The following is a 23390-nucleotide window of genomic DNA, read 5'->3' on the forward strand; positions in this document are numbered from 1 at the left end:
GATATGGTAAAAACCACTGAATTACATATTTTAAATAGGTGAACTGTAGGGGCGCCTGGACGGCTCAGTCAGTTGAACGTCCAACTTTTGATTTCAGCTCGGGTCATGATCTCAGGGTGGTAAGATCGAGCCCCATGTGGGGCTCTGCACTCAGCAGGGAGTCTGCTTGAGATTCTGTCTGTCCCTCTCCCTCTGCACCTCCTCACCCATGCATACACACTCTCTAAAATAAAAAAATCTTTAAAAAAATAAGATAAAATAAAATAGGTGAATTGTATGGTATGGGAATTATATTCCAATAAAGCTGTTATTTTAAAAAACACAATTATAAAGGACACATCATTGGGATGCCTGGGGAAATTTAAATAGAGAATATATATTAAATAAGTAGTATTGTTATCATTGTTAAATTGAGTGTGACAACTGTATTATGGTTACAAAGGAAAATGTCCTTATTCTTAAGATACTGCCTGAAGTATTTATATTTATGGCTGAATTATCATAATTCCATAGCTTAATCGTAATTGCTACAGCAAAGAACAAATGTGTTTACATACATTAGGTGTGCCTGCATTTGTGAGGGAGCAAGAAAGAGCACAAAAGTGGCAATATATTGCTAAGTGAAGGAGACACAGATGTATACTGTACCAGTCTTAAAATCTTTCTGGGGAGGGGGGTGGGAGGATGGGTTAGCCTGGTGGTGGGTATTGAGGAGGGCACATTCTGCATGGAGCACTGGGTGTTGTGCACAAACAATGAATCATGGAACACTTCATCTAAAACTAATGTTGTAATGTATGGGGATTAACATAAGAATAAAAAAAAAAAAAGTAAAAAAAAAAAAAATCTTTCTGTAGTCTGAAGTTTTTCAAAATAAAAACTTGGAAGAAATACCAGAGAAGAATAAAGTTTAGATCTGTACAGACAAGTAAGGGCCTGCTAGCTAGCCTGTGAGGATGCTACTGGGTGTTTATTTTAACCTCAGTAAAAGGTCACTGTTCCTTGCTATGGCAAGATACAGACTACCACTTTACATATAATAAAATCCCACCTTTTCTCAGCATTCATATAGCGTATGTGAAGCCTACCGATTGTGACAGCACAGGAAATTAATATCTAAATGAACTGTGTGTTACAGGCACATTTCACTACGGGGCAAGCTGGTTTCTTATAAGGAACCATATGGTAATTATCAATATGCCATTAGCCTATTACTTGACTTTGAGGAACCATTTTGTAAAGATAATCTAGTGTCTAATTAAAAAGAAAGAAATGAGACTCAGGTTTAGGATGCCTCTGGTATTCTGAAAGGGCATTCAAAAGGACTTCAAAACTGAGATTTTTCATTCATGTATTTATTCCACAATCAAAATAAATCATAATTTAAAGCCATAACATTTTGAAAAGGTAAAGGAGACTGTGTCACAGTGGCATTAATAAAACAACACTGGCCTAAAGTGCAACACTGAACAGGTGTTTTCTGCTCCCAAGGTGGAATAAATACATAACAATTACACTTAAAATTTCACTAAAGATCTGGGAGGAGGCAAGTAGCCCTTGGAAACAAACTGTCCAATGAACAGTGGCAGGCTGCAGATAACTTTTCTTAACATTTTACTGCAAGAAGGAAAAACCCCCAAGGTGTCTACTAGTGCAAACCCCCATTTCATGCTCCTGGCCTTGGTTTCTTCCTTCCTTCCTCAATCACATCCAAATCCAGAAAGGCCTCTGCACCCCATGCTCAAAAACACCACTGTGAGTCCCCAAGGACCTCAGTACAGACTGTTGTCAATGAGTCTGTGTGCGACCTTCCTCCAGAACCTCCAGGGAAATCAGGAGCCTAAAGAGCAGCAGTATCTCTTTAAACAATGGTTTTAACTGTCCAATGAGCTCTGATGGACCATGTGCATTTCATAAACAAACCAAAATAGTGCCTTAGTCTCTTCCTATTTCTCTGGGAAAATTTAAGTAAACCATTCAAGTAAAAAAGAAAATGTTTACAGAGCGGTGAAAAATGAAAATTCAATGGGTTTATGCCAAAAAGCAAACCAGTCCTCTGCAGCCTAACTCATTTGTTTCTGGGCTGCGAAGCCATGTAGAGAGCGATCAGGCAGTAGATGGTCCCCCCCAGCGTCAGCGCCATGGTGGTCCGGTAAAGCATTTGGTCAGGCAGGCCTCGTTTCAGGTGGATGGGCACACCGTCAGATTTCTGGAAAGCAAGAATTACCAAGGACATGGTTAATAATAAAAAGATTTTACAGTTTAGGCTAATAAAGAACAAATGTCTCTACTTTATAACTAATCCATCAACACACTGCAGTGGAAAAAGCCCTAATCCGTCGGAATGCTCACAGAAATAGTGGTATACATTTCCTTACACACGCAGCTACAGCCCTGTAAGGCCAAAGCCATTCTCCAAAACGGAGCCTCACGAACACGCATGCAACAGATTCCACATTTCTAAGAAATTCATCATATATTAATTAGGAAAGCAGCATGGGTGGATTTCTTTTAAAAGCAAAAGTAAGGGCGCCTGGGTGGCTCAGTTGGTTAAGCGACTGCCTTCGGCTCAGGTCATGATCCTGGAGTCCCGGGATCGAGTCCCACATCGGGCTCCCTGCTCAGCGGAGAGTCTGCTTCTCCCTCTGACCCTCCTCCCTCTCATGCTGTCTCTCATTCTCTCTCTCGCAAAAAAAAAAAAAAAAAAAAAAAAGCAAAACTAAGCCACAGCTAAATAACCACAGGCACAAGAAATGTTTGACTTCTGATCTTTAGTCAATGATGTCTGAGCTCACCAGATCAATTAATAGGCTCTAGTCCATTTTGTATTCGGCTTCTTTGCATTAAGCTGTTAAACCCTTGTTTAAAAAAGAGACTCCAGGGTGCCTGGGTGGCTCAGATGGTTAAGTGACTGCCTTCAGCTCAGGTCATGATCCTGGAGTCCTGGGATCGAGTCCCACATCGGGCTCCCTGCTCAGCAGGGAGTCTGCTTCTCCCTCTGACCCTCCCCCATCTCATGCTCTCTCTATGTCATTCTCTCTCTCAAATAAATAAATAAAAATCTTAAAAAAAAAAAAAGAGAGACTCCATAGGGGCGCCTGGGTGGCTCAGTCGTTAAGCGTCTGCCTTCAGCTCGGGTCATGATCCCAGGGTCCTGGGATCAAGCCCCACATTGGGCTCCCTGCTCTGCAGGAAGCCTGCTTCTCCCTCTCCCACTCCCCCTGCTTGTGTTCCCTCTCTCGCTGTGTCTCTCTCTGTCAAATAAATAATATCTTTAAAAAAAAAAAAAAGACTCCATAAAATGCTGAATCCATTATTTTGCACAGTCTCCAAACTCCCTCCCCCATAGTAACTCAAGACCCCAAATGCCCAATCAAGTCTTACTTATCGGATAAAAAGGGATTAAACTGACCAAAAGTCCCCAAGCCGGTCCTGAATCTGCACATATTTTTGAGGATGGGGAAGCTGCCTTCTAGCAACAGCAGGAACAGACACTGCCACTCCCACAGCACCTGATCTGCAGCTGGGTCACTGGCCTATTATCTGTACACAGATTACCATTAATAATATTTTAAAATCCAATTCTGGCTTCTCTCTGTTGATCAGCAAACCCAAGAAAGCCTCCTCTACTTCTAACAGCTCAGTGAATTTTAATATCAAGCAAGCAAAAAACAACCAGAAGAAAACTCACTGCCAAAATAACTTATTCTCTAGTGTCTGTTCTAGTGTCTTCTCTCACCTGGAAAAACTTCTGCAGCTCAGGAACTTTGTTTTTCCCAGCATAATCATATACCGCAAAATCAGAACTCAGTTTGGTTGGTGTGGCAAATATGATAGGCGGTGCTTCTGTGGAAACCACAGGCCTTAATCCCTGTAAGAAAAAGGAAAATGTCAAGTTGAAAGCATGCCTGAGCTTATGAACAACCTTTCCACAAGCAGGCTGTCTGGAATCGTGGAGGCAGTAATTCAACCACACCAGAAGAAAGGAAAGGCTCTCCAAGTCTGCATTACAAGGCCTTTAATTTTAAGATTTAAAGTCCTTAAACTTTCAACAAAATACATTAGTCCACTTTCCCACAGCAAACCCCATCAAGAAGAATTCCCTGACATTAAGATGGGGGTCAGGGGAGGAAGGGAAGCAAACAACCAACCACAAAAGCCCAATCTGGGCTTCCAGAAATAACTATTATGTCTATCTTCCTATTAAATCAGTAAAACATTTATAATCTATATGAACTTTTGGTTAGATTTCCAAAGAGACCTGGCTGTCCCTTTTCTCCTCTGGGTGAGCTGATGTACTAACATGTTATCTCTTAACTCCAAAGTAGACATCAGAAACTGTCCAGACACACAGTAAAGAAATGTCTCAATCTGGAAGAGCCTGTAATGATAAGAGACTTGTCTTTCAGGACCAGAAAACAAAACAAAACAATTAGAGCGATTAAACCTTCCAGCATTAACAAAGCTGTAAGTAAAACAGATATAGTAAAAATAAAGGAAACTCAGTGTTCTCATCTGTGACATGTATATAAAAGTACTGGGATCTACCCCTGAAAAGACTGCATGAGACACTACGTGCCTAAAGCAGCGGGCCTGCCACAGGCACACGGCACACAGTCAATAATATAAACTGAACGACATTGGGGGTTAACACAGGTTTGTGATTAGCAGCTCCCTGGGCCACATGGACAGAAGGACAAACATACAAGCTTAAAAAGAACCTAAAGGGGGAGAAAAATGAAGTACTGTCACAGGCTACAACAAGGATAACCCTTAAAAACATGCCAAGTAAAAGAAGCTAGTCAAAAAGACCACATCTTATAGGACACCATTCATATGCAAGTCCAGAATAAGAAAATCTACACAGACAGAAAGTAGATCGGCAGCTGCCCAGGGCTAGGAGGTGAGCAACAGGGGGGTGATAACTGCAGGGTATACGTTTCTTCTGGAGGTGACGAAAATGCTCAAAAATTAATGTGGCAGTGGTTACACAGTATCTATTAATACACTGAAAAACCACTGAGCTATACACTTTATTATTATTATTATTTATTATTTTTTTTTTTTGAGACAGAGAGAATGAGAGACAGAGAGCATGAGAGGGAGGAGGGTCAGAGGGAGAAGCAGACCCGAGTCTGCTCACCCAGAGGAGAAAAGGGACAGCCAGGTCTCTTTGGAAATCTAACCAAAATTTCATGTGGCCCAGGGAGCTGCTAATCACAAATCATGCGGGACTTGATCCCAGGACTCCAGGATCATGACCTAAGCCGAAGGCAGTCGCTTAACCAACTGAGCCACCCAGGCGCCCCTGAGCTATACACTTTAAATGAGTGAATGTATGGTATGTAAACTGTATCTCAATAAAGCTACAAAAAAAAAAAGAAGAAGAAGAAGAACCTAAGGGGAAGTCTGGTTTTCTATCTGATAGAGTAAACCCACAGTGGCAGGTATAGAGATGGTTCTCCAAAATAACCCGCAGATTAAGATATGAGCTAAGAGTTACAAACCAATAAAATCACATCCTTTTATATTAAATTCTAACTACAAAAAATAAAAATTTAAAGTTAGGAAGTAGGGTTCAAGCTCAGCCTCTTTCATTTTACAGATGAAAAAGAAAATCCTTTGCTCAAATTAACAGAGTTGTCGGACCCCTGGTCCTTGATCTCTTCAAAGAAATAAAAACTTACATATAACTGACAAGACCTACTCTAAAGATCATATATTGAAAGCCTCAATGAGGGGCAGCTGGGTGGCTCAGTCGTCAAGCGTCTGCCTTTGGCTCAGGTCATGGTCCCAGGGTCCTGGGCTCAAGCGCCGCATGAGGCTCCCTGCTCGCCAGGAAGCCTGCTTCTCCCTCTGCCATACCCCCGCTTGTGTTCCCTCTCTCACTCGCTCTCTGTCAAATAAATAAATAAAATCTTCAAAAAAAAAAAAAAGAAAGAAAGAAAGAAAGAAAGAAAGAAAGCCTCAATAATACTCCCACCAGGGAAGCATTAAGATCAACAGGGCAACAAAAACACATTAAAGCAAACTTGGTTTTGGTCCAAGATGGCAGCACAGAAAGACTCTGAACTCACTTCCTCCAAGAACACACCAAATCTACACCTACACATAGAGAGCAAATCCTCCTGAAGAAGAATTGAAGGTTGACTGAACAGCTTCTGCATAGCAAAGGATAGAGGGACCACACAGAGAATGGCAGGAGACAAAGACATGGTAACAACAGGAACCCCACCTTCTGCTAGGAACTGCAGTAGGGAGGGATAGCACTGACAGGCCCACACAGAGATTCACCCAACCTGGGGGTAGGGCAAAAAAAAACAGCAGTTTAAAAGGCAAACAGGGTGCCTGGGTGGCTCAGTTGGTTAAGCGACTGCCTTCGGCTCGGGTCATGATCCTGGAGTCCCGGGATCGAGTCCCACATCGGGCTCCCTGCTCGGCAGGGAGTCTGCTTCTCCCTCTGACCCTCCTCCCTCTCATGCTCTCTGTCTCTCATTCTCTCTGTCTCAAATAAATAAAAATAAAATCTTTAAAAAAAAAATAAAAATAAAAAATAAAAGGCAAACAGAGGGCACCCCATAGCTCAGTCAGTTAAGTGACTGCCTTCGGCTCAGGTCATAATCCTGGAGTCCTGGGATCGAGTCCCTCGTCGGGGCTCCCTGCTCAGTGGGGAGTCTGCTTCTCCCTCTGACCCTCCCCCTCTTGTGCTCTCTCTCTGTCTCAAGTAAGTAAGATCTTAAAAAATAAAGTAAAATAAAATAAAAGGCAAATAGACTGTAAGTGAAGGAAGCCCCGTACACTAATGCTACAGCAACTGCTAAATAGTGGGAGAACTGCTGGAACTCCCTCTGGTTAGAAGGTGTTAGCAAGCACCATTGTTTACACTCCCCCTCTGCCTTGATAGTGCAGATGGGAGCAGGCATGCTAGCCAGCCTGCAGCCTCGGGCCCCTAACCCACACCAGCTCCAGCTGTCCCCCAAAGGTGTTCTCCACCACATGCACTTGCCTCAGCTCCAACCATCCCACTACGGCTGCCCCAGCACAGCACAAACCAAAACACCCCAGCCTGCACCAACTACAGCCCTTGCTATCTCACCAAGGTGGCCTGGGCACAAAACACCCTGGAACACCGCTGGCCCGCATCTGCTTCAGCAGCCATCCAGGGCACTTCCTATGCAGAGCATGCCAGCACATCCTGCCCCAGCTCTAGCCATCCCACTATGGTGTCCCAGGGTGGAGAGCCTGAGGACAACCCAGCCTGAGCCTGACCCAGCTCCTGCCATCCCACCAGGGCAGTGCTAGACCCAAGCACCCCTGAACCACCTGGCCTGAACTTGCCCCAGCTCCCACCATCCCACAGGGCAGACCCAAAGAATGCGCCCTGAGCCTGTGCCCACTACAGCTCTAGCCAGCCAAAGCCACCAGACACAGTCTACAGAGGGGACACTCCTACACAAGGCCACTCCTTCAAGACTGGGGAAGGTTGCTGTTTCAACTAATTCATAGAAACAAACAGAGAAAGACAAACAAAATGAGAAAAAGGAATATGCTCCAAAGAAAAGAACAAAACTTCAGAAAAAGAACTAAATAAAATGGAGATAAGCAATGACCTGATAAAGAGTTCAAAGCAATGGTTATAAAGATGCTCACTGGAGTTGAAAGAAAAGCGTAAGAGAACTCAACAAAGAGATAAAAAATTTATAAAAAAGAACCAAACAGAGTTGAAGAATAGAATAACTGAAATGAAAAACACCCTAGAGAGAATCAACAGCAGATCAGAAGATGCGGATGAATAGATTAGCAATCTGGAAGACAGAAAGTACCCAAGCTGAACAGCAAAAATAAAGACAGGTTAAGGGACCCTCTAGAACAATGTCAAGCAATACTAATATTCACATTATAGGGGTCCCAGGAGAAAAGAGGCAGAAAACTTACTTGAAGACATAACAGCTGAAAATTTCCCTAACCTGGGAAAAGCAGACATCTAGGTCCAGGAAGCAGAGAGAGATCCGAACAAGATGAACCCAAGAAGATCCATACCAAGACACACAACAACGAAAATGACAAGGATTAAAGACAGAATCTTAAAAGCAGCAAGAGATAAGGAACTAGTTATGTACAAGGAAAACCCCATGAGGCTATGGATTTTCCAGCAGAAACTGTGCAGGAGTTTGAATATATTGTATTCAAAGCACTGAAAGGAAGAAACCTACAGCGAAGAATGCTCTACCTGACAAGATTATCATTCAGAACTGAAGGACAAATAGGAGTTTCCCCAAACAAACAAAAGTTAAAGGAGTTCATCACCACTTAACCAGACTTAGAAGAAATGTTAAAGGGACTTTAAGCAGAAAAAAAAAGGCCATGACTGGAAGAAAATTATGAAACAAAAACTTCACTGGTAAAAGCAAATGTATGATAAAGGTAGTAAATCAATCACTTAAAAAACTAGTATAAGGGCGCCTGGGTGGCTCAGTTGGTTAAGCGACTGCCTTTGGCTCAGGTCATGATCCTGGAGTCCCGGGATCGAGTCCCACATCGGGCTCCCTGCTCAGCAGGGGGTCTGCTTCTCCCTCTGACCCTCTCCCCTCTCGTGCTCTCTCTCATTCTCTCTCTCAAATAAATAAATAAAATCTTTAAAAAAAAAAAAAACTAGTATGAAAGTTAGAAGATGAGTAAAATCAATTACATCTATAAAATTTGTTGAGATTCACAAAATAAAGATGTAAAATATCACATCATATACATTTACATACATGGGGGAGGGTTTAATATGTAATGATTTTGGAATGTGTTCGAACTTAAGCAACCATCAGCTTAATATAGACTGCTATATACTAATGATGTTATATATGAACCTTAAGCTAACCAGAAGCCAAAAACTTTATAATACATCCACAAAAAAAAAAAAAAAGGAAGGAATCCAAGTAAAACACTAAAGTCACCAATTACAAGGAAAGAGAGCCAGGAGAAAAAAGAGAAAAACAACAAAAACCACCAGAAAACAATCAACAAAATGGCACCTGTAAATTATTACTTTAAATGTAAATGATCTAAAAAAAAATGGGGCACTTGAGTGGCTCAGTCAGTTAAGGGTCTGACTCTTGATCTCAGGGTCATGAATGGAGCCTACTTAAAAAAAAAAAAAAAAAAGTAAATGGTCTAAATGCTCCAATCAAAAGACAAGGGTGATTCAGGGATGCCTGGGTGGCTCAATCGGTTGGGCATCTGCCTTCGGCTCAGGTCATGATCCTAGGGTCATGGGATCGGTCCCACATCGGGCTCCTTGCTCAGTGGAAAGCCTGCTTCTCCCTCTGCCTGCCACTCCCTGTTTGTGCGCTCTTGCTCGCTCTGACAAATAAATAAAAACTAAAAATCTTAAAAAAAAAAAAAAGACAAGGGTGACTCAATGAATAAAAAACAAGGGCACCTATATGTTGCCTATAAGAGGCTCTCTTCAGACCTAAAGACACGTATAGACTGAAAGTGAAAGGATCTAAAAAAAATATTCCATACAAATGAAAGCAAAAAGAAAGCTGGGATAGTAAAACTTTTATCAGACAAAGCAGTCTTTAAAACAAAGACTGTAACAAGAGACAAAGAAAGGCATTTTATAAAGGGAATAATCCAACAAGAGGACACAACAATTGTAAATATCTATGCACCCAACATAGGAGCACCTAAATATACAAAGCAAATATTAACAGACACAAAGGAAGAAACTGACAGTAATACAATAATAGTAGGAGGCTTTAACACCCCTTACATCAATGGACAGAAAATCCAGACATAAAATCAATAAGGTAACAGTGGCTTTAAATAACATTAGACCTGGGCGCCTGGGTGGCTCAGTTGGTTAAGTGACTGCCTTCGGCTCAGGTCATGATCCTGGAGTCCTGGGATCGAGTCCCACATCGGGCTCCCTGCTCAGCAGGGGGTCTGCTTCTCCCTCTGCCCTCTTCCCTCTCGTGCTCTCTGTCTCTCATTCTCTCTCTCTCAAATAAATAAATAAAATCTTTAAAAAAAAAAAAAAAAAAAACATTAGACCAGACAGACCTAGCAGATATATACAGAACATTCCATCCATAAGCGGCAGAATATACATACTTCTCAAGCGCACCTGGAACATTCTCCAGGACAGATTACATGTTAGGCCACAAAACAAGTCTCAATAAATTTAAGAAGATGGAGCATCTTCTCCATCATACAGCAGTATGAACCTAGAAATCAATTCTAGGAAAAAAAACTAGAAAAAAACACAAACACATGGAGGTTAAACAACATGCTCCTAAACAATCCATGGATCAAGGAAGAAATCAAAGAGGAAATTTTAAAGATACACGGAGAAATGAAAACGGAAACAATGGTTCAAAATCTTTGGGATGCAACAAAAGCAGAGGAAATTTATTTTTATTTATTTTTTTATTATTTTTTAAAAGATTTTATTTATTTATTTGAGAGAGAGAGAATGAGAGAGAGCAAGCACATGAGAGGGGGGAGGGTCAGAGGGAGAGGCAGACTCCCCGCCGAGCAGGGAGTCTGATGCGGGACTTGATCCAGGGACCCCAGGATCATGACCTGAGCCGAAGGCAGTCGCTTAACCAACTGAGCCACCCAGGCGCCCCAAGCAGAGGAAATTTATAGTAATACAGGCCTACCTCAAGAAACAAGAACAATCTCAACAACCTGACTTTACACCTAAAGGAACTAGAAAAAGAATGAAGAGCAAAGTTAGAAGAAAGAAGGAAATAATAAGGATTATAGTAGAAATAAATTAAATGGAGACTAAAAAATCCAATGAAACTAAGAAATGGTTCTTCAAAAAGATAAAATTGATAAACCTTTAGCAAACTTATTAAGAAAAAAAGAGCTCAAAAAAAAATCACAAATGAAGGAGAAGTTCCAACTAACACCACAGGATTATAAGAGACTACTATGAAAATTGTATGCCAACAAGTTGGACAATATAGAAGAAATAGATAAATTTCTAGAAACATACAATCTTCAAAACTGAATCAGGAAGAAATAGCAAATCTGAGCAGACCAATTACTAGTAGAGAAAGCGAATCTTGTTTTCAAAAAATTCCCAACAAACAAAAGTCCAGGACTACAGGACTTCAGGGGTAAAACCTATCAAACATTTAAAGAAGAGTTAATACCTGTCATTCTCAAACAATTCCCAAAAATAGAAGAGGAAGAAATTCTTCCAAATTCATTCTACGAGGCCAGCATTACCCTGATACCAAAACCAAATACAATACAAAAAAGAAAATTACAGGCCAATACCTCTGATGAATACAGATGCAAAAAATACTCAACAAAATTTAGCAAACTGAATTCAACAATACATTAAAAAGATCATTCACCATGATCAAGTGGGACTTATTCCAGGATGCAAGAATGGTTCAATATCCACAAATCTATCAACATGATACACAACATTAACAAAATGAAGGATAAAAATCACATGATTACCTCAACAGATGCAGAAAAAACATCTGACAAAATTCAACATCCATTTATGATAAAAACTCTCAACAAAGTGGGTTAAGAGGGAACATAGCTCAATATAATAAAGACCATATATGATAAATCCACCAGCTAACATCATACTCAATGGTGAAAAGTGAAAGCTTTTTCTCTAAGATCAGGAACAAAACAAGGATGTCCCTTCTCCCCACTTTTATTCAACACAGTACTGAAGTCCTAGCCACAGCAATCAGACAAGAAAAAGAAATAAAAGGCATCCTAAGTGGTAAGAAAGAAAACTTTCACTATTTCCAGCTGACTCCACCAAAAAAATATTAGAATACATGAATTCAATAAAGTCCCAGGATACAAAATATACAGAAATCTGTTGCATTTCAATATGCTAATAGTGAAGCAGCAGAAAGAGAAATTAAGAAAACAATCCCATTTACAACTACATCAAAAAGAATGAAATACCTAAGGAAAAAATTTAACCATGGAGGTGAAAGACCTGTACTCTGAAAACTATTACAACAATGATGAAAGAAACTGAAGACACAAATAAATCAAAAGATATACCATGCTCATTAACTGGAAGAATCAATACTGTTAAAATGCCCATACTACCCAAAGCAGCCTACAGATTCGATACAGTCCCTATCAAAATACCAATAACATTTTTCACAGAATAAGAAAAAAATAATCCTAAAATTTGTATGGAACCACAAAGATCCCAAATAGCCAAAGCAATCTTGAAAAAGAAGAAAAAAGCTGAAGTATCACAATCCCAGACTTCAAGATATACCAAAAGCTATAATAATCCAAACAGTATGGTACTAGCACAAAAATAGATATCAATGGAATAGAATAGAGAGCCCAGAAATAAAACCATTCTTTATATGGTCAATTAATCTACAACAAAGGAAACAAAAATACACAATGGGGGAAAGACAGTCTCTTCAATAAATGGTGCTGGTAAAACTGGACAGCTACATGCAAAAGAATGAACCTGGGGGTGCCTGGGTGGCTCAGTCGCTTGAGTGTCCAACTCTTGGTTTTGGCTCAGGTCAGGATCTTGCGGTCGTGGGATCCAGCCCCACATCAGGCTCTGCATTCAGTGTGGAGTCTGCTCCAGATTCTCTCTCCCTCCCCTCCCACCCACTGCTTTCTCTCTAAATAAATTAACTTGGGGCACCTGGCTGGCTCAGTCAGCAGAGCATGTGACTTTTTTTTCTTTTTAAAGATTTTATTTATTTATCTGACAGAGAGAGACACACACAGCAAGCAAGGGAACACAAGCAGGGAGAGTGGGAGAAGGAGGCCTCCCTCGAAGCAGGGAGCCGGACATGGGGCTCAATCCCAGGACCCTGAGCCGAAGGCAGATGCTTAACAACTGAGCCACCCAGGCACCCCAGAGCATGTGACTCCTGATCTCAGGGTTATGAGTTCAAGCCCCATGTTGGGTATAGAGATTACTTTTAAAAATTTAAAAAAAAAAAAAAAAGAGCTTTTGGCTTTGGACTAGGAGACAAAGTTGCAATGGTCTTTGATTGTCCTGAATCAGGGTTCATCCAACACCAGCCACCTCCACCATGCCACCTAAGTCCGACCCTAACAAGATCAAAGCTGTACTGTATACCTGAGGAGCACCAGTGGGGAAGTCAGTGCCACGTCCCCCCAGCCTCGAAGACTGGCCCCCTGGGTCTGTCTCCAAAAAAGGTTGGTGATGACATCACCAAGGCAACGGGTGATTGGAAGGGTCTGAGGATTATAATGAAAGTGACCATTCAAATTAGACAGGGCCAGAATGAAAAGGCACCTTCTGCCTCTGCCCTGATTATCAAAGCCCTCAAGGAACAGCCAAGAGACAAAAAGAAGCAAAAAAACATTAAGCACAGTGGAAATATCACTTTTGGTGAGATTGTCAACATTGCCTGACAGATGTGGCACCAATCTTTAGCCACAGAACCCTCTGGAACCATTGAAGAGATCATGGGGACTATCCAGTTGGGCTGCAAATGTTGGTGACCACCACCTCATGACATCATAGATGACATCAATAGTGGTGCAGTGGAATACCCAGCTAGTTAAGAACTACAAAAGAAAATACTTCAATAAAGGATCATTGGAACCCCCCCCAAAAAAACAAAACAAAACCCACAAAAAATAAATTCAAATGGATTAAAAACCCAAATGTAAGACCTGAAATCATAAACTCCTAAAAAGAAAACATACAGTCTCTTAGACATCAGCCTTATCAACATTCTTCTGAATTGGTCTCTTCAGGTAAGGGAAACAAAAGCAAAAATAAACAATTGGGACTACATCAAACTAAAAATCTTTTGCACAGTGAAGGAAACCACCAAAACAAAAAGGCAACCCACTGAATGGGAGAAGATTATGTGCAAATGATATATTCAATAAGGGGTTAATATACAAAATCTATACAGAACTTATACAACTCAATACCAAAAAAACAGATGTACAGAGGACCTGAACACACATTTTCCAAAGATGATTTACAGATGGCCAAGAGACACATGAAAAGATGTTCAACATCACTAAGTATCAGGGAAATGCAAATCAAAACCACAATGAGAATGGCTAGTATCAACAAGTCAAGAAATAACAAGTGTGTAGAGGATACAGAAAAAAGGCAACCCTCATGCACTGTTCATGGGAATATAAACTGGTGCAGCCATTATGGAAAACAGTTATGGAGGTCCCTCAAAAAATTAAAAATACAAATACCATACAAACCGGTAATTCTGCTTCTGGGTATTTACCCAAAGAAAACAAAAATATAGGGGGCACCTGGGTGACTCAGATGGTTAAGCGTCTGCCTTCGGCTCAGGTCATGATCCCGGGGTCCTGGGATTGAGTCCCACATCAGGCTCCCTGTTCCTTGGGGAGCCTGCTTCTCCCTCTGCCTCTCTCTCTCATGAATAAATAAATATTTAAAAATAGAAAGCAAAAATATCAATTCAAAAAGATATGTGCACTTATGTTTACTGCAGCATTATTTACAATAGCCAAGATATGGAAGCAACGTAAGTGTCCATCAATATATGAATGGAGGGGCGCCTGGGTGGCTCAGTCGTTAAGCGTCTGCCTTTGGCTCAGGTCACGATCCCAGAGCCCTGGGATCGGGCACATTGGGCTCTCTGCTCAGCAGGGAGCCTGCTTCTCCCTCTCCCACTCCCCCTGATTGTGTTCCCTCTCTATCTCTCTCTCTAATAAGTAGGTAAAATCTTAAAAAAAAAAAAAACAACAGAAAAATGGATAAAGAAGATGTGATACACACACACACACACACAGTGGAGTAATACTCAGCCATGAAAATAAGATTTTGCCACTGGCAACAACTTGGATGGACCTAGAGGGTATTATGCTAAGTGAAATAAGTCAGACAGAAAAAAAAAAAAACCATTACTATTTCACTTATGTGTGGGATCTAAAAAATAAAACAAAAAATAGAAATAGACCCAGAAATACAGAGAACTGGTGGTTGCCAGAGTGGAGTGGGTGGGAGGATGAGGGGAAAGAGGTGAAGGAAATTAAAAGGTACAAACTTCCAGTTGTAAAATAAGTCAGGAGGATAAAAAGTACACCATACAGAATACAGTCAATAATGCTGTGAGGTGACAGATGATAACTACACTTATGTGGTGAGCATTTTGTAATGTATATATCACTATGTTGTACACCTGAAACTAATATAATATTGTAAATCAACTATACTTTAATTACCCCCCCACCAAAAAGTAAACTTCGTTTCTATTTCTTTGACACAGTCCCACAAATGGGAATGAACCGTGGACTTTTTTTCTGCACTGCATTCACTCATTCAGCATATATGACTGAGCCCTTACTCTATTCTGAAAATACACGATGAATAAGACAGATACAATCCCTGCCATTACGGATATTAATGTTATGGAATAACAGCCACTAATTATGTGCTCGGCCTTTCTTATATGCCCAGCATCCTGTCAAGCATTTCACACACATCATCTCATTTAATCCTGCCAGCAACCCTACCAAGATGTTATTATTCCCATTTTATAGAGGAGAAAACTAGATCAGAGAAGGCAACTTGCCTAAGATTGTGTAGCAAAAAGGATGGCGTCTAGCGTTGAAACTCAGGCCCCTCTAAAGTCCACAGCCTTGGGTTTTTAAGTATTCTACTACCTGCCCCCACTGCCCCTCTCAACTATTGCTTAAAGGCAACAACTGATTTAAAGAGAAAGTTTTATAAGTTGCTCGTCTAAATTTAGTATATAATACACTCAGGTTCAGAAAGAGTTAGAGATGGGAAGAGAGGCCCTAACTACTGAGATACCAACGTTAGAAAGTATCTCTCTTTGAACTAAAGAATTTAACAGGCTCCTTTATTCTGTGAGCTTTGCATTTTCTCCTATAAGGATCATTTCCCCTTGAATGCAAAAATTTAAAAACTTTCTACCAAGCAGCTCCGAAAATGGTTTGAAGTTAAATTCTTGTTTTGACAGGACTAATGTGAGTGCATTTTTAGAAAGGATTATACCTAATCGCTCAGTGTTTGTACACCCATCAAGTGATTCAAAACTACAGCAAAGTTTTTGAACAATATCATCTGAAAAAAAGAGTATCAACCATCTTAATGGTTTTAAATAACTCCGTATTTCCATTTATAATACTGTAAGTTTGGAATATGGAATTTTAAAGTTACCAATAATCCCAGTATCTTATCCCATTAACTATTATAATTTGTATATTCTCCTCCAATCTTTTTTTATAGGCGTATTTTAACATCTTTACAGTTGCAGTATAAAATTCTACATTCTAGAGGCACCTGGGCAGCTCAGTCGGTTAAGCCTCTGCCTTGGGCTCAGGTCATGATCCCAGTGTCCTGGATAGAGCCCCCAAGTCCCTGCTCAGTGGGGAGCCTGCTTCTCCCTCTGCCTGCCACTCCCCCTGCTTATGCCGTCAAATAAATGGATAAAATTCTTTTTTTTTTTTTTTAAAGATTTTATTTATTTGACAGAGACACAGTGAGAGAGGGAACACAAGCAGGGAGAGTGGGAGAGGGAGAAGCAGGCTTCCCGCCGAGCAGGGAGCCCGATGTGGGGCTCGATCCCAGGAACCTGGGATCATGACCTGAGCCGAAGGCAGGCGCTTAACGACTGAGCCACCCAGGCGCCCCTGGATAAAATTCTTTTAAAAAATAAAATAAAATTCTACATTCTGTTTTTATTTATAAGCATTTCTTTTCAGGATCCTACATAATCTTCATAAATAAATTTACTCTTCACATTAACCCTGTAAATGAGGTATTATCGTCCCATGTTACAGATGATTTTTTTTTTTTTCAGATTTTATTTGAGAGAGTGAGTGAGTGAGAGAGAGGGAGAGCGTGCACGCGAGCATTGAGGGGGGGGAGGTCAGAGGGAGAAGCAGACTCCCCGCTAAGTGGGGAGCCCGATGCAGGACTCGATCCTGGGACTCTGGGATCATGACCTGAGATGAAGGCAGACGCTTAACCGACTGAGCCACCCAGGCACCCCCCATGTTACCGACGATTAAAACAAAGCTCAGAGATTCCCTAAGAAAGATGGGATTCAAACCCACACATTTTTATTATACCATACAATCAATAATTCAGCTGTCCTGGCCCCACAGGTAAAAGGAATGGATATTAATCGCTTCTCGGCCTTTTGGCTAAGATCATGTGTATGAATGGATATTCACCTATCTCTCATTAAATTTCCTAAGAATTAAAAGCAGTCAGTGCTTCCAATGTTTCAAGGCAGCTAGACAGGACTGACACTGGGGTTCTCAAGAGTGGACTTGAACAGGAAGCTGTATTTACAGGAAGGTACCTAAAGCAAATCCCTTCACCTATGCCTCTTCCAGGGTTGCGGCTGCCCCAATGTAGAAGAATTATGGGCCTCCCCATCTCAGTAACTGACGATAGCATCCTTCCAGGTTTTCAGGCCAAGATCCTTGGAATCTTTTTTTTTTTTTTTTTAAGATTTTATTTGAGACCGAGCGAGTGGGGGAGGAGGAGACAGAAGGAGAGGATCTCAGCAGACTCCTCACTGAATGCGAAGCCCTCTACAGCTCAATCTCACAACCCTGAGATCATTACCCAAGCCGAAATCAGGAGTCAGATGCTTAACGGACTGAGCCACCCAGGTGCCCAGAATCATTTTTAATACTGCTTACACACTGCAAATCCTTTTGGCTCTACTTTCAAAATACACTCAGCATCTGACCACTTCTCACCCATCTCCACCAATCCACACTCTGGTCCAAACCCCTGGATTTTTATAACAGCCCCCCAACTGATCACCCTCCTTCCATTTCCACACTGGCTGCCCTGCAGTCTACTCTTAATGCAGTGACCAGTGATTGTAGATGTCACTACTCAGCTCAAACCTCTCCAAAAGCCTCCTCACACTGAGCAAAACCCAAAGTTCTTACAATGATTTCCAGGGCCATGAGATGCACCCCTCAAACCCCACCACCCTACCACTTACATCATCCCCTTACTCTACCCCCAGTCCCCTAGACAAGCCCCTTAAACCTCCCAGGCACCAGGCACTGTTCCCTCTACCTAGAATGCTCTTCTCTGGGTATCCACATGATTGGCACCCTCACCTCCTTCAGGTCTTTGCCCATGTGTCACCTTCTCAGCAAGACATTCCCTTACCACCCTTTTAAACTGCATGTCCTCCCCTTTACCCTGCTAACAACCTATCACCCGTTCCCGGTTTTTTTTCTCCACAGCACTTATAAGCACCTAACACACCAAATTTTACTTTGTTTACTTTGTCTCCCCCTACTGCAATGGAAGCCTCACAAAGGCGGGATTTTGACATGTTTTGTTCACTGCTCTTACTTCCCAAGACTTAAAAAAGCAAAGAGCACACTCAGTAAATATCTGTTGAATGTATAAATAAGCTATGGCTTCACCACCATGTAGACTTAAATATTTCAGAACTAAAGTCATGTAAATCAAATGAGTAGCTGATGGCAGAGCCTCCCACATCTCCCACAAATGAGAAAACTAGTGAATACTGTTCTTAAAATAGTGGACTGCAGACCAAGTGGAAATCACAGGTTTTGCTTTTTAATACCAAATCTCTTAGCTATTTACACAATCACTACCTCTACAATTAAGAGCCATTCAACAGCAACCACATTCAGCGGCTGAGTTCTTCCCAGTCTAATACAGTTGCTCCAAAAAATTTTCTTAAGATTTTATTTTATTTTTTTATTTTATTTTTTTTTTTTAAAGATTTTATTTATTTATTTGAGAGAGAGAGAGAGAGACAGCATGAGAGGGGAGCGGGTCAGAGGGAGAAACAGGCCCCCCGCCGAGCTGGGAGCCCGATGTGGGACTCGATCCCAGGACTCTGGGATAATGACCTGAGCCGAAGGCAGTCGCTCAACCAACTGAGCCACCCAGGCGCCCTTAAGATTTTATTTTTAAGGGGTGCCTGGGTGGCTCAGTCGTTAAGCGTCTGCCTTCAGCTCAGGTCCTGGGATCGAGCCCCGCATCGGGCTCCCTGCTCGGCGGGAAGCCTGCTTCTCCCTCTCCCGCTCCCCCTACGTGTGTTCCCTCTCTCGCTGTGTCTCTCTCTGTCAAATAAATAAAATCTTCGAAAAAAAAATTAAAAAAAAAAAAGATTTTATTTTTAAGTAATCTCTATACCCAATGCAGGGCTCAAACTCACAACCTCAAGATCGGAGTCTCATGCTCCACCAAATGAGCCAGCCAGCTGCCCCTAGTTGCTCCAAATTTTTAAAGAGAAAAGTCAACTCGATTTTTTTCCCCTCGAAGTTCACTGGCCCAAGTTTCCCTTTTCTTCTACCTTTTAGGTTTGAGGAGAGTGGAGAAATAAGAGAATTACATGATTTTTTTGTTTTAATTTTTAAATGATAGAATTTTTCAGTGCTCTGATCTGAATTCACTCTGATTTAGGGCTAGAAACAACTGTCAATCTGCAGCAACTCAAGTTCTACCTGCCAGCAAGATATCACCACCTCCATGTTTCCAGGACACAACACACTCCGCAGGTCCAAAATTCACACAGTTCCTCACAGACCTATTCAAACTCCCTGTTTATAATGGAAGCACCACCATCCTCCCACTACCCAATCATCCTGGAGTCCTCCTTTCTGATCCCCCCAGTCTCCCGCATCAGTTGCTAAATCCTTATCCCCCAGACCTCTCTCCTTTCCCACTCAGAAGACCCTGAACTATTTTATGGGTTTAACAGGCATCCCTGGTACTGGTCTCTCCCAGTCATATTATCTTTTCAGGCGTAGCTCTGTCATGATACTTGCTCCTCCATCATAAACCCTCCATGAAACTAAAGGTAAGAAGTATGCCCTTGTTTCAACCTCTGGACAAGACTCTAGCACAACTTTCTCCATCAAGATGTTTTGAAAATTCCTGTTTCTTGGGGCACCTGGGTGGCTCAGTTGGTTAAGCGACTGCCTTCGGCTCAGGTCATGATCCTGGAGTCCCGGGATCGAGTCCCGCATCGGGCTCCCTGCTCGGCAGGGAGCCTGCTTCTCCCTCTGACCCTCCCCCCTCTCATGTGCTCTCTGTCTCTCTCTGTCTCAAATAAATAAATAAAATCTTAAAAAAAAAAAAAAGAAAAAAAGAAAATTCCTGTTTCTCACAAAATTAAGTCCTACCATCCTACACCCTTCATGATCTATCTCCATCTACCATGGCTAAACTTACTACTCAATGATTCCCCAGTGATTTAAGAGGCACTAGAAATCTGAAGGCCCTACCTGTACCACATGCATCTCAGGGTAATCTCTGCTCTGAGAGCCAATTCCATTTCATATGTTTTAGTCTAAAATTTTACTTCCTTGCTAAGTAACAAAACCTAGATTATGCTAAAATTCTATTAAATCTACAGAGCACCTGGGTGGCTCAGGTCATGATCCCAGAGTCCTGGGATCAAATGCCATATCGGGCTCCCTGCTCGGCGGGGAGGCCGCTTCTCCCTCTGCCTGCCGCTCCTCCTGCTTGTGCGCTAACAAATAAATAAAAAATAAAAGAACATCTACAACCACAAACAAATCAATTGTGATATATTCACACAATGAAATCCTACAAAGCAATAAAAGGAGCTACTAATACATGTAACATGAATGAACCTCAAAAATATTGACTGGGGGGAGGCCCTACACAAAAGAGTACTGTGTGGTTCCATTTACGTGAAATTCAAAAACAGCAAATCTATTAATTTATAACAGTCACAATAGGAAGGTAGACAGAGATAGGGAAGGGAACTTCCTAGGGGTGACGGAATGTCGATATGTTAACAAGGGTATGGGTTACAGTGTATGCACTTGTCAAAACTCACTGAACTGCAACATTTAAGATCAGTGCCCTGAAAAATACACTCCTATAGAAGCAAATATGATAGAAATGGCTATTCCCCTGTAATCTGCAAAAGAAATAAATCACTGTTGTTGACAACTCCTCCTTTAGACCTCACTACCAACTTGGCTTCAGTGACTCCACACTGGTTTCCCTTCTAATCCTGGTCTGTTCTTTTGATCAATGTTCCTCCTCCGGGCGCCTGGGTGGCTAGTCGTTAAGCGACTGACTGCCTTCGGCTCAGGTCATGATCTCAGGGTCCTGGGACCGAGCCCCACATCGGGCTCTCTGCTCGGCGGGAAGCCTGCTTCTCCCCCCTCTACCACTCCCCCTAATTGTGTTCCTGCTTTCGCTGTCAAATAAATAAAATCTTAAAAAAAAAAAAAAAAGTTCCTCCTCTACCCTCCCCTTCGTATTTCTGTAGTCTAATCATATTCCCACCTTTCTTCTCTATATGCTCCCTGCGTGATCTCCCCACCACAGATTCTACTACCACCTATAGGCTGAAGACACCGAGACCTATTAAACTCTGTATTCCTAAATCCAGCTACTACCAGACATGACATCATCACAAGTTCAACATTTATAAACCTGGATCCTTGCCCTATCTTAATTTTTTTTTAATATTTATTTATTTATTTATTTGACACAGAGAGAGAGCACAAGCAGGGGAAGTGGCAGGCAGAGGGGGAGGGAGAAGCAGGCTCCCTACTGAGCAGAGAGCCCAGCGACGCAGGGCTCCAGGGCGACCTGGGATCATGACCTGAGCTGAAGCCAGACCCTCAACCGACTGAGCCACCCAGACGCCCTTATCTTAGTTAATATTAACAGCGCATCTAGGGGCGCCTGGGTGGCTCAGTCGTTAAGCATCTGCCTTCAGCTCAGGTCATGATCCCGGGGTCCTGGGATCGAGCCCCGCATCGGGCTCCCTGCTCAACGGGAAGCCTGCTTCTCCCTCTCCCGCTCCCCCTGCTTGTGTTCCCTCTCTTGCTGTGTCTGTCAAATAAACAAATAAAATCTTTAAAAAAAAAACCACAAATATTAACAGCACATCTAATCTTAGACTGAAATCACTTTTTTAAAAGATTTTATTTGAGAAAGAGAGCAAGTGCACGAGCGGGGAGGGTGGGGTGGGCAGAGTGAGAGACAGAAGACTCCCCGCTGAGCAGGGAGCCCGACTAGGGACTCCATCCCAGGACCCAGAGATCATGACCTGAACTTAAGTCAGACACTTAACCTACTGAGCCACCCAGGTGACCCTGAAATCTCTTAAAACATCGTCCCCACTTGGGCAAGTTGCTGTGTCCCCCAGAAAAAGGAGGTAACAATAGAGCATCCTTTACACCCCACCTGGGATCCTTACTATTCGAATCCAGTTTTCCAACTGCATATTTCAGTTGCAAATATTTCCGACACTTCTCTGTGAGTATAAGGAACGAACATGATGGTATCTCACACTCAACTTCTGGAGAATAGCTACCACTTATCCAGTACCAACCATCTGCCAAAGACTACTAATGACGTGACACACACTTCACTTAACCTGTACTAAAGCTGCCCTAGATGAAACTAAGCTCACAATAAATTAAGTAACCTGATAAAGGTCATAAAAATAGTGGCAAAGCCAGGACATTAGCTCTGATGAAGAGTCTACAACTGAGGCTGAAACTCCCAACCAGCAAAATGAGTGAAATCAGAATACTTTTTAGACTCAAATGGCTGCAGCCAACCATGTTACAGCTGAGAAGCGTAAGGTCCTTCCACGTAACTGCCCAGATTCACCTGGACATTTGAAAGAACCCATCAAGTCCCCCAATTCTGATCATACAGCCTCTCCGGCCCCTGTGGCTTCCCTCGGTGCTGTCATCCCAGCTCTCCAACCTCGTGCCTTGATGCAGCTTTTGGGCGACGCAGGGAGGTACCAATGGAGCACTGAGGAGACCAAAAGCGGAACCTCCTTAAAAAGGACAAAGCCGAACTTCAGACTCTTGGCAGGTCGCATTCTGGGCCACGCCGACCCCACAAGCCACCCCCCGACCCACAAGCAACGAGCTCAGAGGTCACCTTGACCCCAGCTGAATGCCAGGCCCAACTTCCGCGCCGGACCAGCCCCGCCGGGGAAGCAGCTACAGAATGAGCAGCCTCAACGGCCGCTGCAAGCAGATGCGGAAAGGGGCCGGGAGGTGCGGGGCGAGCCAAACCCAACCGCAGGCAGAAATCCCGCCCGGCTCCGGCCTCACGACTGCCAGGCGCAGAGGCTCGGGCGACCACTTCTGTCCGAGACGGCCCGCCGCTACCAGTACCTGCGGGCTATAGGCGTCGGAAGCCCATGTTCCAGTCAACTTCTGCGTGAAGCCACTAAACTTGTAATACATGACGCCCGGTGTCCGGCTTCCCGCAGCCGCTACCTGCGCGACTGCCCCAGAGAAGGACCCTGCTTTCCCTGCCGCCGCTTTAAGTCTCAGCCCAAGGACCCTGCGCCAGGAGCCGGGCTGCCCGGAGATCGCCTAATTTATAACATGACCTCTTC

The 23390-nt window shown here is 42.6% G+C and overlaps 1 protein-coding gene across 1 annotated transcript; it reads right to left on the reverse strand.

Moving 5' to 3' along the window:
• Positions 1–1334: 1334 nt before the first annotated feature.
• On the reverse strand, positions 1335–23323 carry LOC123850738 (cytochrome c oxidase subunit 7A-related protein, mitochondrial). The gene is made up of 3 exons (XM_064572162.1): positions 23164–23323; positions 3740–3871; positions 1335–2209 (listed from the first exon to the last, which is right to left on the reverse strand). Exons 1-3 carry the CDS (start codon positions 23233–23235, stop codon positions 2069–2071), a joined length of 345 nt encoding a protein of 114 aa, XP_064428232.1. The 5' UTR covers positions 23236–23323; the 3' UTR covers positions 1335–2068.
• Positions 23324–23390: the final 67 nt, after the last annotated feature.

Source organism: Mirounga angustirostris, unplaced genomic scaffold (genome assembly GCF_029215605.1).
Source record: "Mirounga angustirostris isolate CCGP_5_RB_7025 unplaced genomic scaffold, mMirAng1.0.hap1 SCAF_10, whole genome shotgun sequence".
Taxonomy (NCBI): Eukaryota; Metazoa; Chordata; class Mammalia; order Carnivora; family Phocidae; genus Mirounga; species Mirounga angustirostris.